The 16,607-nt window shown below is 26.3% G+C and overlaps 1 protein-coding gene across 1 annotated transcript; it reads left to right on the forward strand.

Annotated features, from left to right (window-relative positions):
• Positions 1-936: 936 nt before the first annotated feature.
• Positions 937-15,674, forward strand: LOC129614574 (bone morphogenetic protein receptor type-2). The gene is made up of 5 exons (XM_055529267.1): positions 937-1,217; positions 8,007-8,216; positions 11,502-11,644; positions 12,148-12,547; positions 12,609-15,674. Exons 1-5 carry the CDS (start codon positions 1,145-1,147, stop codon positions 14,951-14,953), a joined length of 3,171 nt encoding a protein of 1,056 aa, XP_055385242.1. The 5' UTR covers positions 937-1,144; the 3' UTR covers positions 14,954-15,674.
• The last annotated feature ends 933 nt before the right edge of the window (positions 15,675-16,607 follow it).

Consider the following 16,607-nt stretch of genomic DNA (forward strand, 5'->3'; position numbering starts at 1 on the left):
TATTATGTCGAACAACTGATTAGAACAATAAAATTTCACTTTAAATTGATTGTAAGAGTCATGTGAGGAAAATGGTAACTGTGAAATACAAACAACTGCCTTCCTCCAAATTCGAAACTTGTCGTCCATCTATAAAGATGTAACAATTACTATAGAATACCAAAACGACCCAAAATTTACAGGTCAAAATTGAAGAACAAGAAAATAAGACAACTTTTAAAGGCAAATTTATTTTTATCTTGGCTTTCTTGCCATAAATATAAAAAAATTTGTGAAGAAGCAGAAATTGATTTTAAAAAATTTTGATCTATTATTGCAAAATTTTACGCCAAGGTCTCACCTTTAAAGTGATCTTGCAAGTGTGTCTTACATTAAAAATGTTAAAAGTACAAAATTATTTTGGGTTTGAACCTGAGTTTTTATCAACACTTGAACTCTACCTTTGATATTCAGACTATTTATACCTAATATGTTTTTAGGAAAGTGTGCAAATTTTTTATTAAATTATAATGTCAAAAAATTTATTAATATATTTTTTTCTTTTTCCATATATTTTCAGATTTTCAACAATAAACAACATAATAACAATAATTAATTCAGGAAGAGTAGATCCTTTTAGAAGAATAAGGAATATATTTTTGTTAAATTTTTTATTTCTCCATTTTTTTGTAATTTTACGAACAATATAAATGTGCTGTGACCAAAAATCTAGTCTAACATTATATAATTAAAATTAAAAGCATTAAAGCATTTAGAAAAAAAAAAACAATTAATTTAAATTTAATTAGTAAATTGAAAATAACAAAATTTCTTTATTAAATTATTAATAGAAAAAAGGTTTTAGTAAAAAAATTAAAAAAATTTTACGAAATTATAAAAAATTGTGTTTTATTTTTTTTTTTTAATTTTCTTATTATTTTTTTTTAATAAGAAAATGTGTTCTAAAGAAACGTTAATTATAGAATTTCATAATAGAAATTTATAATTTAAATAAAGAAAAAAAAAATTATTTGAAAATTTTTAATAAATTTCAAAATATAGAAAATTTAATAGAAAATATTAATATAAAAAATAATAACAGTAGAAGTGGTTTTTAATTAAAATCAATTTAATAAAAAAAAAAAATTAATAAAAAATAATAAATATGTTTCATAAAATTAAAATAAAATTTTTAATATTCTTAGTTGTTCATTGTTGTACAATTATAATTAATGCTGGTAAGTTTATTAATTCAGAAAAAAATTATTTTATAATTAAGTAAAATTAAATATTAAAAATTATTTTTATTAAATTGAATTTTAAAAATTTTTGTTACATATACTCGATTGTGAATTGTCATTTATATGATCATTTCATAAATGGCAATTCACAATCAGCCTAATCGTTTATCCCACTTTTTCATTTAACTTTTTATTTACAATTTCCCGTTTTTATAACAGGATATCTCATTTTTTCAATAAAATTACTCATTTTTTGAATTGGATTTATCCACTTTTTCTAAAATTATCAACTGAACGTTTCACCTTCAAGTACATTTTGTATACAATTTTGGAAAAAACGAGATATGCAATACCGAAAAAGTTTTCTTACTCAAAAATTATATTATACGAATATATTATAGTTACTCACTTTCTTCTCAATTGACAAGTAAAATAGCAGGATCAGGCTCTTATAATTAAAAAACTTATAATTTGTAAATGAAAATTAATATTGTGAATGGAATTATTAATAGAGAATATTGAATATTAGGTTTGTCGGGAATAAAACTTGAAAAAAAACTTTAAAAAGAGAAACAATAACGTAATTTCTCGCAACAAGACGAAAAATTCTCATTTAAAAAAGAAAATAAACTAGACGGAAAACCGGAAAAAATCTTTTAAAAACTTTATAAATATGGTATAAATGTCAAATATCAAAGTTGTTATTAAACATTAACAAATATTTTTTGGTTATACCAAACACCGAAAATTTTGATTTTGGATTATAAAAGTGTGAAACTTAGGAAAAACCGTTTTGTGAAGCCATTTTGGTTATTTTATTTTTAATTGAAAAGTTTTGAATAAAAAGTTATTGTTGATGAAAAAAAAATTTTTTTTCAAAAATTACATACTTTCTTATACCAGACAGACCTACTGTATATATACAATAACAAAGAACTTTTATAAAGTATTGTAGTTTAAAATAAATCTCCGAGAATTATTTAAAAAAAAATGTCCAACCTCCTAAGTTCTTTTATAACCAAAAAGATTTTTTTTTTTTTTTTTTTAAATACTTTTTATTTTTGTATTAATTATTTCTTTTCATACAGCTTACCTTAAAAGTACGAAAAAATCAGCTTAGATATATTTACAACATGAAGTTAATTAACTTTAAGACTAACTATCTTATTTTGTTAATAGTGTATCATTTTTTTTTTTGTTTTATTTCATTATGTTTTTAATATTATAATAAAATGATTTCAATATTTTATATATTTGGTAAAAATCAAAGAAAAATCCAAATTTAATTCTTATTTTTGTTAAAATAAAACCCTAAACCTAGACCTACCTAACTTAAACTACGTACTAATCCTAAAAAAAAAAAAAAAAAAATTTTATTAAATCTAAATTCTTATTTTTTTTTTCCTTTTTTTTTTAGTAGGTCCCCTCGAGCCACCAATAATCTCTTCTAATTTCCCTATCTTTTTGTGTCACATACGTATCGAACAATAGGTCGCTTTCCAGGATGTTATTTGGATCGAAATCTATAGTCTTGCATGTAGCCCTCCTACTATAGTGAAATAGTAAGGGGACATGGCTCAGACTTTGTATATATTTGTTTGCATCCAGGTATATAAAAAATTCTGGAGCAATGAATCCTGTTTTCATTGAATATTTAATATAATCCTCGTTGTGATAATAAATATGTGAAATTAAACTGTTCTCATGCATTTTTAATGCTCTGTCGTAGTGATTTCTTATTAGTTTTATACAAAAACTGTCGAACCGTGAGATGTTTGATGCATCGTATATTGTTTTATTAGAGAAATAATGTAAATAATTTGTTTCTGGCTTTCTGATTTTGCCCGTGCAGATTCTGATACACTTCCTTTCAAATTTACGTAATTTCTCCATTAAGCTTGCGCTAATGTTATACCAAACAGGCACTGCGTAAGACATTGTTGGTCTGATCAGGGATTGATATGCAATTATTTTTACTCGCTGGCTAAGGTTTTTATTGTAGAATATTTTTTTTGATGCCATAAAAGCTTGTTGTCCTTTTTGTGCTATGTAATTTATGTGCGTAATGGGACTTAATCGGTGGTGCAACTTATATCCAAGATATTTAACTATTTCTACTTTTTTTAAATTTGTGTTAGTTGGACCCTTTATATTAAATTCCCTCCAATTTTTTCTTATGTTGTGGTTGCAATTTCTGATTGTGTTGCGAAAAAGTATAGTTTCACATTTTCCAAAGTTAATTTTCAGCTTCCATACTTTACAGTAGTCAATCGCTAAATTGAACATTTTTTGCAAACTTGTTTTTATTTTAGGTAATGAATTTGCCGCTGAGTATACAACTACATCGTCCGCAAATGCTATAGAGTAATTTGGCCCCCTAATATTTTCAAAAAGTTGTAGAAGCTCAGCTATGTATAACGAAAATAGTACCGGTGAGTTTATTGTGCCTTGTTGTAAGCCGTTTTTTAATTCGAATGTTTTACTGTATAAATTTTTGCCATAGCTTAATGCGAATTTACCATCAGATATCATGTCACATACTAGTTCTAAGAGATCTATGGGAAAATCCATTTTCTTCAGTTTATATATAAGGCCATTAATCCAAACTTTATTGAAAGCTTTTTCTAAGTCGATAAAACATGCTCCAACTGCATTCTTTTTATTTATTTGCCAACATATATCTGAAACAAGTTTTGTAATCGCGTGAACTGCACTATGTCCAAATCTGAAGCCAAACTGATTATCAGGAATTAATTTCTTTTCAACAACCACTTTATTAATTTTATCATTAATTAAACTTTCGTAGACCTTGCTTATATTTGGTGTTAAGCATATAGGTCTGTAGCTATTTGAGTCTGTAGGATTCTTGTTGGGTTTTTTAACCATTACAACTTTCGATATTTTCCATGACTTTGGAAAGTACGAATAATTAAATGAATTATTGAACAGTATGACATATTGTTTTATTACGTCGTCTGAAAGATTTTTTAGAACGATATTTGGTATTTTGTCGATTCCTGATGACGTTTTATTTCTTAATTTCTTAAACTTGTCTCGTACTATGCTAAATGTTGTGAAAAATTCTTTTTGAGATGGGCTTGAAGCTTTATTTTCAATAGAAAAATTATATTTTGCTTTATTTTCATTTTTTTTTCGAATTGTATTTTCTTTAAAAATTTTAACTTCATGGTCTATTCTTTTTTGAAATCGATTGTTGCTATCGATGTTATTGTGTGTTTCTTCTAGTTTTGCTCCTAGAAAATCGTAGATATTCGAAGGACTCTTAATAATAAAATTGTTTGTTGTTGTTTTTTCTAATATACTAATATCAATTCCTACTTTGTTTAATATGTTGTTGTCGTTATTGCCTATTACAATTTTTTTTACGCTAATTTTCTGTTTAGGTCTGAATAATTTATTTATTTCGGCAAACATATTGTGATTAGACGGCTTTATATTATTTATTCTTTTTTCCCAGTATTGATTCAGTTCAATATTGATTTGTTGTTTTATCAACGTCTTCACGTTTTTTAATAAACTTTTAAGGGTATTCAGTTCGTTTGCTGAGAAGTTTAAATTTCTTTTATAAATTTTGTGAATGTCCTGTAATATTTTAAATTTTACTTTTTGCAGTTTTTTAAGTTTTCTAGATGTAATTTTAGATAAAATATCCCTACATTCTTTTTTTGGTATGGCTTCATTCATGCTCTTTTGAATAATTTTCTCTATTTTTTTATAGTGAAAATCTATTTCTGGTATGAGTAGATTTCTATTTTCAGGAATTAATAATTCATTGGAATACTCTGTGTTGAGATTGTTGTTTAATTTTCTTTTAAAGGAATCCCAATTTACTCTATAATATGCATAAGAATCATAATTGTTTTCGTCATTATTTAAATCATATTCATTTGGAACTTCGATTTTAATATATATGGCTTTGTGGTCCGCATCGTAAGGTATAGTTCTTATTTTGTTAAATTGGTTTGTATCTACTGTTTTTAATCTAACATCTGTGAGAAATAGATCTAAGTACGAATTCGTTCTAGGATATGTAGGGGTATCAGATAAGTGAATTTGGCATTTGTACATAATTGTGTTTCGATTGAGCCAATTATAAAGATTATTACCTCTTTGGTTGTTATATTCATTTAGCCAGGATTTGTGTTTCGCATTTAAATCACCAGCCAATACAAAAAAATTGTTTAAGTCATCGAGTCTTAGTTCCGTGAAAATTTTTTGAAATTCTTCAATGAATTTTTGTTTATTTTTTGTTGAAGCGTAAACAGCGATTATAAAAAGATTCTGATTATTTCTCATTTTAAGGCTTATTACAGTTGTTTCTAAACATCTAAAATTTTGAAAATGTAGATTTTCGATAATTTTAAATCTAATCTTATTTTTTATGCATATTGCAGTTCCACCTCCTCAATTTTCAGAATTTCTGTCGGTTCTTACTAGTAAGTAATCCTTTATAGTGAAATAGTGTTTTTTTTGTAACCATGTTTCGTTAATACACATTATATCTGGTTGATATGTTTGGAGAAAATTTATCAGAGAAAGTCGCCTATTGTAAGATACTAATGACTGGACGTTAGCAGAGATTATTTCTAACATAGTATTATTTGTGTGTGTACTCATTATTGTATATTAAAACCTATTATTTCGAAAAGTTTTCGTATATTAGTAGTATTTTCTTTTGTTTGCTTATCAATTAAGTCTAGTTTATTATTTATTTCTAAAAGTAATTTGTTAGTAATATTAGTATCATTAATACTTAAATCTATTATGTTAGTTGGGTTGTTTTTTGTGTTACCTCTAAGTACACTTGCATAATTTTTACCATGATTTACATAGTTGCTATACATTTGTTGTCGTGTTATTATTTGGTTTTTGATTTTCATTTTTTTTTCTTCTCTTATTTTAATTTTTTTTTGATAGTACGGACAGCTCCTGTATGACGCTGGATGTCCCTTTTGGCCGCATAAGATGCAATATAGATGTTCTTTGCCCTGTTCTGATGTTATTTCACAATTTCCAGGCTGATGACTTTTTCCACATTTGACACATCTGTAGTCCATGTTGCAATTTACTGCAGTGTGATTAAATCTTTGACAACGTGTACATTGTCTAATTACTGGTTTTCTTAAATAATGCCAAGACACAGATTGGTGATCGAGCAGAGTAATTTTTTTTACTTCATTTGTATCGCTTCCAGGTGATAATTGAACTATAAAATATGGAAGTATTTTATTATTCATAATTGAATATTTTGTTGTCAGACGAGTAACTTTTTCAAATTTTATTTTTTCATTTTCTTTTTGCTTTAAATAATACATTACGTCATCTATTGGGTAGTCATGTATTAAACCTTTTAGTACTAATGTTGTTCTTTTTTCTTCTTTTGGTGTGTTTGAGTAGTACCTTGTTTCAGTTATTTTCAGAAAATCTGCAATACGATGATAATCGTCTATGGTGTACGTAATAATTGCGAAATTTGTCTCATTATAAGTTTTTATTGCGAAATCATCAATTTTAAGTTCTTTATTGATCTTCTCTTTTACATATTTGATGTTGGTGTTTGCTATGTGAATTGGTGGCATTTTTTGTTTAATTTTTTTTTTAATATTTTGATTTTCGTTCTCGAAAACTTCTGTTGTTGATTTTGTTGAATTTTTTTCTCTTATTTCTTTTGCTTTTTGTGAATTCATAAGTTTTAATGCTTCTATATAGTCTTCACACTCGTATTCAATATCAGTTGTGTTTGCATTTTCTACTTCATCTTCACTTTCGTCGCTCTCCCTGCAATCCATGGAAAGTATTGAGTAGCGATTGCTTTCTCTCAGTGATGACAATAATTCACCATCGCCAGTACGTGGGCTTTCATTATGATCGACATTATTTAGATTTAGATCATAATTATTTAATTTCTTATTATTGTTTACATTGTTACATGTGCTTTTTTTTATTGTTGTGTTATGATTTTTATTATCGTTATTGTTATTATGATTATTTTTATTGTTATTGTTGTTATTATCATGAACATTTTTATCATTATTTTTTTCATTGTTATTATTTGTGTTGTTATTCTCGTTTTGTTTAGTGAGAGTTGCAACTTGCTTTTCTAATAGTTTTAATTGGCTTTGCAATTTTCGGTTCTCTGTTTTTAATGAGAGTATAACCAAAAAGAATAAACAGTTGAAGCACAAATTATTTTATTAAATTAACTGAAATTTTTAAAAAATTGCATATCATAGGGCGTTCATGAAAACTGTTATATTATAGCATTTAAAAACCATTCCATTGAGAAAAGGAAATTCTCAAATGTCAAAATTTCTTATGTGAATATAATTTTATTGTTGATTCACAATCGATGTTTTTGGCATATTAATAATTTTTTTCATGTATAAATCACTTCTTTACGTCATGAATAACCTTATGTATAAAATATTTCTCCATTTATTCGAAAAATAATTAAAAGCTAAAAATATGGTCTTTGTAAATTCCTTACAATTTTTTGCAAAATTTTTTGACCCACGCATGCATACAATATCTGCCAATTAATTTTATACCCAATTTTATATCCGTCGTTAAAATCAAATTAATTATTTAAGAAAGCTAATTTAGATTTAAAACCAATATGCTAAAATCTGCTTAAAGAAGCCCTCAACAAATATATATTAAAATTCGTTAATATTCAAGTATATTATTTAATAAATAGATTTTATTTACTTTATTATATTTATAACATCAAATAAATTAAAAATGTATTTTTTTTTTTTGAAAAAGCTCCCAAAAATCGTACATGTTATCAATATCCTGAACATTTACCAAAGGATAATCCAGATTTCGATTATGATTATCTTAATGATTCACCATATGGATCAGAAGCAGCATATATTGATGAACCAAGAATAATAACATGTGAAGCTGAATATGATTTTTGTTATTCTGTTTGGAAAACTGATGAAAATGGAACAAAGGTTATAATCCGACAAGGTAAGTACAAATATAGTAAAATAAAAAAGCAATGTTTTTTTTTTCTCTTTCCTTTGTAATATTCGTGTTTTATATAAAAGTATCTGCAGTATATATGTGTTTAATATTTGTATGTTAGTATATCACGTTTATGTCGTGTACATAACATATTTTATATAATATGTATGTATTTAGATAAAGGAATGTAGTACATAAAAATGTACATAAATTTGTAATTTGTATATGAAGTCATACAGTAGCATTCTTTGGAACAATTTTTATCGGCCGTATAACAGAAGTATGGATTGCAATAGCTACAAATTTCACATTTGAAACTTTAATTTACACTTTATTACATATATACCTTAGCTTGTGTTGAAAAAGTATAATAAAAAATATTTTCAACGAAATGTTCCGTACATCTTTTAATTTTTTAGGACGTGTACTCATCTTAAATCATAAAACTTTTTTTAGAACTAATTCTAAATGTTCTTTACTTGTTTATATTCTTCAAAATTCTTAGAAATCTGATATATTCAACTCTGGTTGCCAAAACCAGCAATTTTGCAAATTTTACCTAAAGGACATAATCAGTAGACAAGAAAACTCTTGAAGGTCCAAGCTAAATGAAAAACTTTCAATGGAATTTAGGTTTGTGAATTTGAACGCCTACTAACCAAAGAATTTTCATTTTTGGGAAATCTCAGGCAAAAGTGGTCGATTTTATCCTGATCTCATCAAATTTTTTTTCCTCTTTTTTTTTTTTTTTGGTTATTCATCAAATCAATTTTATGATAGACATATGTTAATTTTTGGCACTGTTATATTCAGATACACAAATACACATACTAGTATGTGTAGGTACATCAAAAGTTTTTGAACAAAAATCTTTTGTTTTTATTATTTGTTTTTAAAATAGGCGTTTATGTTAAAAAATGATAACATTCTCCTATATAAAACAGCATACATACTATGCATACTTTCATAACACCACCGTCCTATATATTAAAATGTTTAATTATCTATGGGAGCGAATGTGTATATATGTGAATTTTTATTTCTTTAATGTTGATTGAAGCGCATAATAATGAAGTTAGTTCAAACCAATGTTTCGAAAAGTAGCACTTTTTCCTAGAAACAATTGAAAATATTTAAATCGATTTACCAAAATGTATAAATTTATTGCATACATTTAGGATTTGGATGGGGGGGTGGGCGTGGTGAATTGAAAGACTTAAGTATTAATCATGATATTTTTTAATGACATGAAATTTGCCGTTAGCTTTTTGTATTTATAGAAGTTTTAAAAAAGTTCGCAGTTCCAAAAATATAAGGCGCCGAAAATTCAAACAAATTCCGAGAATTAACAAACTCCTGGAAGCTATAACTTAAGAAGGAATGGAAATAGAAATTATTAGTGTAATGAAATTTCTTACTCCCACAACGGTTATATAACGGTTACTCCCACAACGATTCTTATAACGGTTAATTCAAACGATCTTTTTGTCATTTTAATGTTTGACTACCCTGTCTCGCGGTAGAAGCCAGTCACTACTTTTCTACGTTTGTAGAATTTATAAAGTGATTTCGACTTAATAACAAATTTGCAAGTCTCAAAAGAATTGTATGTAAGAATTATTTTTAATTTTCATATTATATGCAATGAGTATATATATATAGGAAGGATAATTGGGACAAAATCTTATGATATGAAGAGTAACAAATATTATCTACAAATTATACAAACCACAATATGTAATTAATGTGTAGGTTTCCAATAATAATCAAGAGAAAAATCCACAAAATTAAATACTTTTACTGTTTTTAAATTTCCTCTTAAATAGTCCCCAAAGGACCAAAGAATGTATAATAGCTGAGTTTGGGTTGCAAATTTTAATTATCGATTTAAATTAATTGGTTTGTTTTTTACGAATTCGGGTATACATGGTAATTGTATTTTGTATTTTAATTCTTATATGGTACGTGTTTAATAAAACTGACAAAATTAGTAAAATTTAATTACAATAAAAGAGAGTTTTTTTGTCAGTCCCATATTTCAATTCAATTACACAATTAAAAAAAATTTTAATCGGCAATTAATTTTTGTTTTAATTGCATTTATTGTAAATTACCTATACATTTCAAAAATATATTGTTATTTATTTTTCCAGTTTTCTTATAAATTCAATTTTAAGATGATTTCAAATTGTATAAGCTTTTTGTACCCATATTATTGCCGGCAATAGCCAATTGTCCTGGTAATACTAATTTTACAGCACCATTAATATCACGATGTGTCATTGTTGAACGTTTTGTACGTTTCATTAAATTTTTTGCCTCTAATGATAAAGTTTCAAACATATCAATCATATAATGATTCATAACTTCCATAGCTTTCTTAGAAATTGTCATATCTGGTACAACATCTTTTAATACTCTATAAATATAAATATGAAAATTTGGGTACTCCTGTTGTTGTGCTGAAAATCTCTTAATTTTTCTTCTTCTTATCGATCTATTGTTATTTTTTAATTTGTGTAGGCCAGATGAATTATTTTTTATTCTTTTAATCATCACAGGACTTTTACGATTTTGTGACATATTCAAAGTTTTTTCTTGCAACAAATTTAATTCTTCTGTTTTAATTGGACTAAGTGAATTTTCTAGTGGTTGAAATTGTGATTTTTGAATAGTTGCGCTACAAAAATAATTAAATAAATTAAAATAATCTAAAATAATAAAAAGTACAATTTTTGAAGTGAGTGTACGAAAATGCAACTAAATAATATTAAATCTCCAGTTTAGATTTAATTAACGTGATTTTAAAATTTCGCCTGAACCTTGAACTGACCCGTCGCCATTATTTTAACGAAATTTAGATGAATATCTAACCCCCTTTAACCCATCGGGATTTCTAGTACGAGTACACTTAGCCTATTTGCAAGTACACTGTTACTTCTTCACACTGTTCAAATTTTGTAAAGCCGCCATTTTACAAATTACACATTTAATGTTTACCTCATTCCAGTTTATTATTCAAGATATTTTGTTGTAGGTATTCCTTTATTTATTGCGATTGCAAGTCCAATATATTACTGGCCGGAAATCAGAAATTATTTCAATTATTTTTTTATAAAATATATATTTTTTTTTACGTAAAGATTTCAACAATATATTTTTCAATAAAATTGTTAAAATATAATAATATAAAATTAAATATTAATTAAGACCTATATTTTTGTATGGCATAGCTACTATGATTTTTTCTTTTTATTAATTTTCAATTATATTTTTGTTTTTTTGAAGGTTGCTGGCAACAAAATGCTAATACCGCAACACAATGTATTCAAGAAGATTGTCAAGGAAGTGTTCCAAAAAAAGATTTATACTATTGTTGCTGTAATACAGATAATTGTAATAGGAACGTAACTGAAGTTAGCCCTAAACAGGTAAGGTTATGTCAAAAACAGATAATTCATAAATAATTTTTAACACGATGGCAATACTTGATTGTCATTAATTCAAAAAGCCCATTTATATTCGAATTTTTTAAAAAAGATTCTTTACTCTCCAATTCTGTCATTCTATTTTTAAATATTTCATTCAAATTACAACTTTAGAACACCAAGCTCCAATGTATATAATAAGTTTCTATATGTAAGTGTAGTAAGACTTGCTGCTGGTAATATACTCCACAAGTTTTCAATCACCTACTATTATGTCTGACAAAGTCAGCCTTCTTTCTATAAAATCAGATAAAAAAAATTAATTTTAAAAATTCCTTTAAGAGCCTCTACCTCCTAAATTTTTTGTGATAGAGGGCTATGTAAGCACTACAAGGAACCCTCGCTAAATATATATTTCACACTATAAGTAACAATTGTATTGATTTTTCAAAAATTTTGAAGTTTTTATTATTTAACAACATGCTTTTCTTTTTTTACCTTTACAGTCTGGTGTTATATCAAATGGAACATCAAGTCCTGTTACATCAGATTATAGACCTTTATGGTTATCACCAATATTTCTAATATGCATTTCTTTATCATTTATTCTCATATCATTAGTTGCATTTTTTGTAACATGTCGTCAAGGTGTTGCACCTGGACCGGAAACTGCACCACTTTCACCTTCAGGACCTGGATATAGTTCCAATTTACATAATGTTGATAATTTAAAAGTGCAATCATTGATAGGTCAAGGAAGATATGGTACAGTATGGAAAGGATTAATTAATGAGGAAGAAGTTGCCGTTAAAATTTTTCCAGCTCAACATAAACAATATTTTATAAATGAAAGAAATATTTATTCGACAGCTCTAATGGATTCACCTTCATTGCTTCAATATTTTGGTAATAGCAATTAATTTAAATAAAAAATTTAACATTTTTTAATTTAATTTTTTGATTTTAGGATGTGATGAAAGACGAAATCTGGATGATAATCTTGAATATTTCTTAGTATTGTCATTAGCTCCATTGGGTTGTCTTCAAAGTTGGCTTATGGAAAATACACCAAATTATGTGACATTTGTAAAAATGGCAAAATCAATTTGCCGTGGCTTATCTCATTTACATACGGAACTTCAGCGTGGAGATGAATTGAAACCATGCATTTGTCACAGGGATTTAAATACTAGAAATATTCTTGTTAAATCGGACTTAAGTTGTTGTTTAGCTGATTTTGGTTTTGCTCTTAAAACATTCGGATCACGTTACGAATATAAAGGTGAAATGGCTTTAGCAGAAACAAAAAGTATTTCAGAAGTTGGTACCTTACGTTATATGGCACCTGAAATTTTAGAGGGAGCTGTAAATTTACGTGATTGTGAAACGGCATTAAAACAAATCGATGTATATTCATTAGGTTTAGTATTATGGGAATTAAGTGTTAGATGTCAAGATTTATATCCACAAGGTCAAACTGTTCCTTCATACAAAGCGCCATATGAAGCTGAAAGTGGAAAAAATCCAACATTTGAACAAATGCAAGTTTTAGTTTCAAGACATAAAGCGCGTCCATTATTCCCACCTGGTTGGGGTGGTGGTCAAGCTGGAAAAATTACCAAAGATACATGTGAAGATTGCTGGGATCATGATGCAGAAGCTCGTTTGACAGCATTATGCGCAGAAGAAAGAATACATGAATTATCAAATATTAGGCCTAGATCACATATTAGTAGAGGTCCTAGTCCACCTTTAAGTGCAAATAATTTAGTTATTAATAATAATTCTCCATCAAAGTTTCGCAGTATTTCGTCATCGAATTCATATAACTCATCTGACATTACAACAACAACGTCAACAACTAATACTTCAAATGGTATATTATATAATCAGCAGCAAAATTCTTTAGCAACCGCAAATTCTCATAATAATCATATGCTTCCGAGAGTAAAAAGTTATAGTAGCGATACAGGATCAACTGTGGTTAGCTTAAATTCACCAATTATACATGTCCATCATAATGGTTTTGCAAATGGTGTTGGTGGTGCAGCAGAAAAGAATCATATTATGGTGGCACAACAAATTCAACCATACCAAGGCCGTAATCCATGTCAAGAGAGAAATCTTGCCCCAGCCAATAGAAAGCAACATCAAGTTCTTGTTGAAAAAAGTAAAAAACATAGTTTTATAGAAAATGCAAATGAAAATAGTTTTTCATGCCTTGAAGATGATGTATCTGTTGAAGACTTAATATCAAATAATTCACATAAAATAATTGAAGAAACTTCAATTATGGGCGAAGGTTTCCCAAAACAGAACAATACTGATAAAAAACTAAAAGGCTGGTATGGAGTAAGAGCCTTAATACAAAAGAAACTATTTCGAAAGGATTCCGGTATATCATCCTCAGCATATAATGACGAAAAATCGAATTTAGTTGATAATCGATTAACTAGTAGAATTATAGCGTCACCAACCAAAGATATAACAGTAAATTTTATTGACGGAAGAAATCGTTACCATCATAATTACAATTTAAATAGTAGCAATAATATTATTCAAATGATTGTAGAACCAACAACAATGACAACAACCGCAATCTCATCGAATTCATCTTCAACTCGTCGCCCAAGTAATTTAGATTTAACACCAATAACAGTTCGTGTTAATGGTTTATCACCGGAAAATAATAAATCGAATTTAATACGAAATATTTCAGATGATATGAATTCAAAATTTAGAAAACAACATACTGTATCTCCAAATAATATTCTTAATTCAAATATTTATACAAATAATAATAACAATATCAATAGTAATAATATAAATCATCATAATTCAATAGGAACACCAATTACATCACAATTCATATCCACAAATGAATCATCAAAATCTTCATCGTCATCATTAAAAACAATGAAACCAGTTGCAATTAGTTTAACACAAACAGCAGAATCACCATGTACAATAGGAAATGTAATTGATTCAACTACAATACAACCACCTAGATTAGTTATTAGCAATTCAGCAAATGCTGTTAAAAATTTAAATAATTCAAATAGTACACCGGGATCAATTAGAGCTTCAACAATGATGATTAATGATGATACAAAATTGACTCGTCAAAGAAGTTTAGAAATTTTTAAAGAAGTATTTAGCGGTAAAGGTAGTACAGAACATTTAAGAGATCCTAGTCAACGAATTAAAACACCAGGTGATGTACCAAAATCTGTTCGAAAAATTCGTGCTTCAAAAACTTTAAGTTTATATGATGATCGTATGATGGATTCTTCAACAATGAATGGTCTATAGCATGAAGAGGTTCTGTTGTTGTTAGAGCTTTAAGAATTATATATATGAAATTTGTTTAATTTTATTATTTGAAAATAACATAAAGTTAGTCAGTTCTATGCTATCGAATTAATTTTTCTTTTTTATTTAAGAAAATTTATAATTAAATATGATTTTAAAATGAACAATATTAATTTAATATACATACCTTTAAGACCCCTCTCTTAAATACCTTTTTACAGAAATTTCAGTACTATTGCATTACCTTTATAACTTTTTTTTGTATTCATGTAAATTTTCAATCCAAAAACAACAAAAAAGGAATCAGAGGAATCAAATATTTCCCCATATAAATTTCTTGCTTCATATACGTAGGATGTTTAAAAAATACTAGCACCACAAATTTATGGGTAATATAAAAATATAATATACCTAAAATTATATACACGCGTTCATCCATATTTCAGTAATCAAAGTGAGAATGATTCCAAAATGATTTTTTAATTATGATTCCAAAACAAACAGAATTTATTCTGTTATACTGTAAAAATTTATAGTATAACAGAATTATAATACTATAGTGCATTTTAAAATTTTTTTTTGTATTGCCTTTAAATTCAAAAATATCTTAAAATTCCAAATGTAGTATTTCCAATTCCGAATTTTATTTAACTATACCTTTATATAAGTCTCTATATAATTAAATTCAATTATGCATAATTATAAATTTCACACATTAATTCAAACAAGAAAAATTAAAGTCAAATTTAATTTGTGATCTTTGAAGCACAATAATAAAAAAACTCTTCTTAAAAGTTAGATTTTTTTAAAAACAACAAGCAGCGTATTTCTGTCAAAAATAATATTGTACTACTAAAATAATATTGTACTATAAAATAATTTTTAGTATACAAATTTAATATGAATGATATGATTAATTTTTAATTCTATATTTATTTAAATGTTATGAAATTTGTAATTGAATATAATTGAATACTTGTGTAGATAATAAACTTTTGAAAAATACATAATTATGTATATTAGTTAATAATAGATATTAATAGTATATATTATTATTCTCGTGTATATATATATATATATATATATATAAAATTGTGTGATTGTTAGCTTAAGTTTGTAAGGAAAGTAAGACTTTATACTATATATACATACATTTTCTTGTATTTATGAACAATAATAATAATTATAATAATAATTGTAAAAAATTAATGATTTTAATTAAGTAAACGAAAATTAAATAAAAATTAAAAGTGATCAATATTTAAATTTTATATAGTTTAAAAAATATATTATACATTATGTATATTATATTAGATCGTTTGTAAATATTACCCTTTTTAATATAATATGTTAATACTGGGTTTTCGAGACTCAACAGTACTCCCGTAACAGGGTGCCGGTATAATGACTACAGCCGAACAAAAAACACGCTACTGAGATTTTGCTTTCTGGGTCATCCTTCTCAAGTTATGTGGCCTCAAATTTGGAATTTCTGAAAACAAAACAAAATTTTTTAAGATTTATTTTTACGCATGTAGGCATTTAGTAAAATGTTATTTTTCCTTTGCAAAATGAAAGACATTCTGTCTTATTTTCATTCCCCTACCTAATATTTCCAAAAAAATTTAAAGAATTTCATAAAGAAATTTTCATT

Source organism: Condylostylus longicornis, unplaced genomic scaffold, assembly GCF_029603195.1.
Source record: "Condylostylus longicornis isolate FDR11 unplaced genomic scaffold, ASM2960319v2 ptg000113l, whole genome shotgun sequence".
Classification (NCBI taxonomy): Eukaryota; Metazoa; Arthropoda; class Insecta; order Diptera; family Dolichopodidae; genus Condylostylus; species Condylostylus longicornis.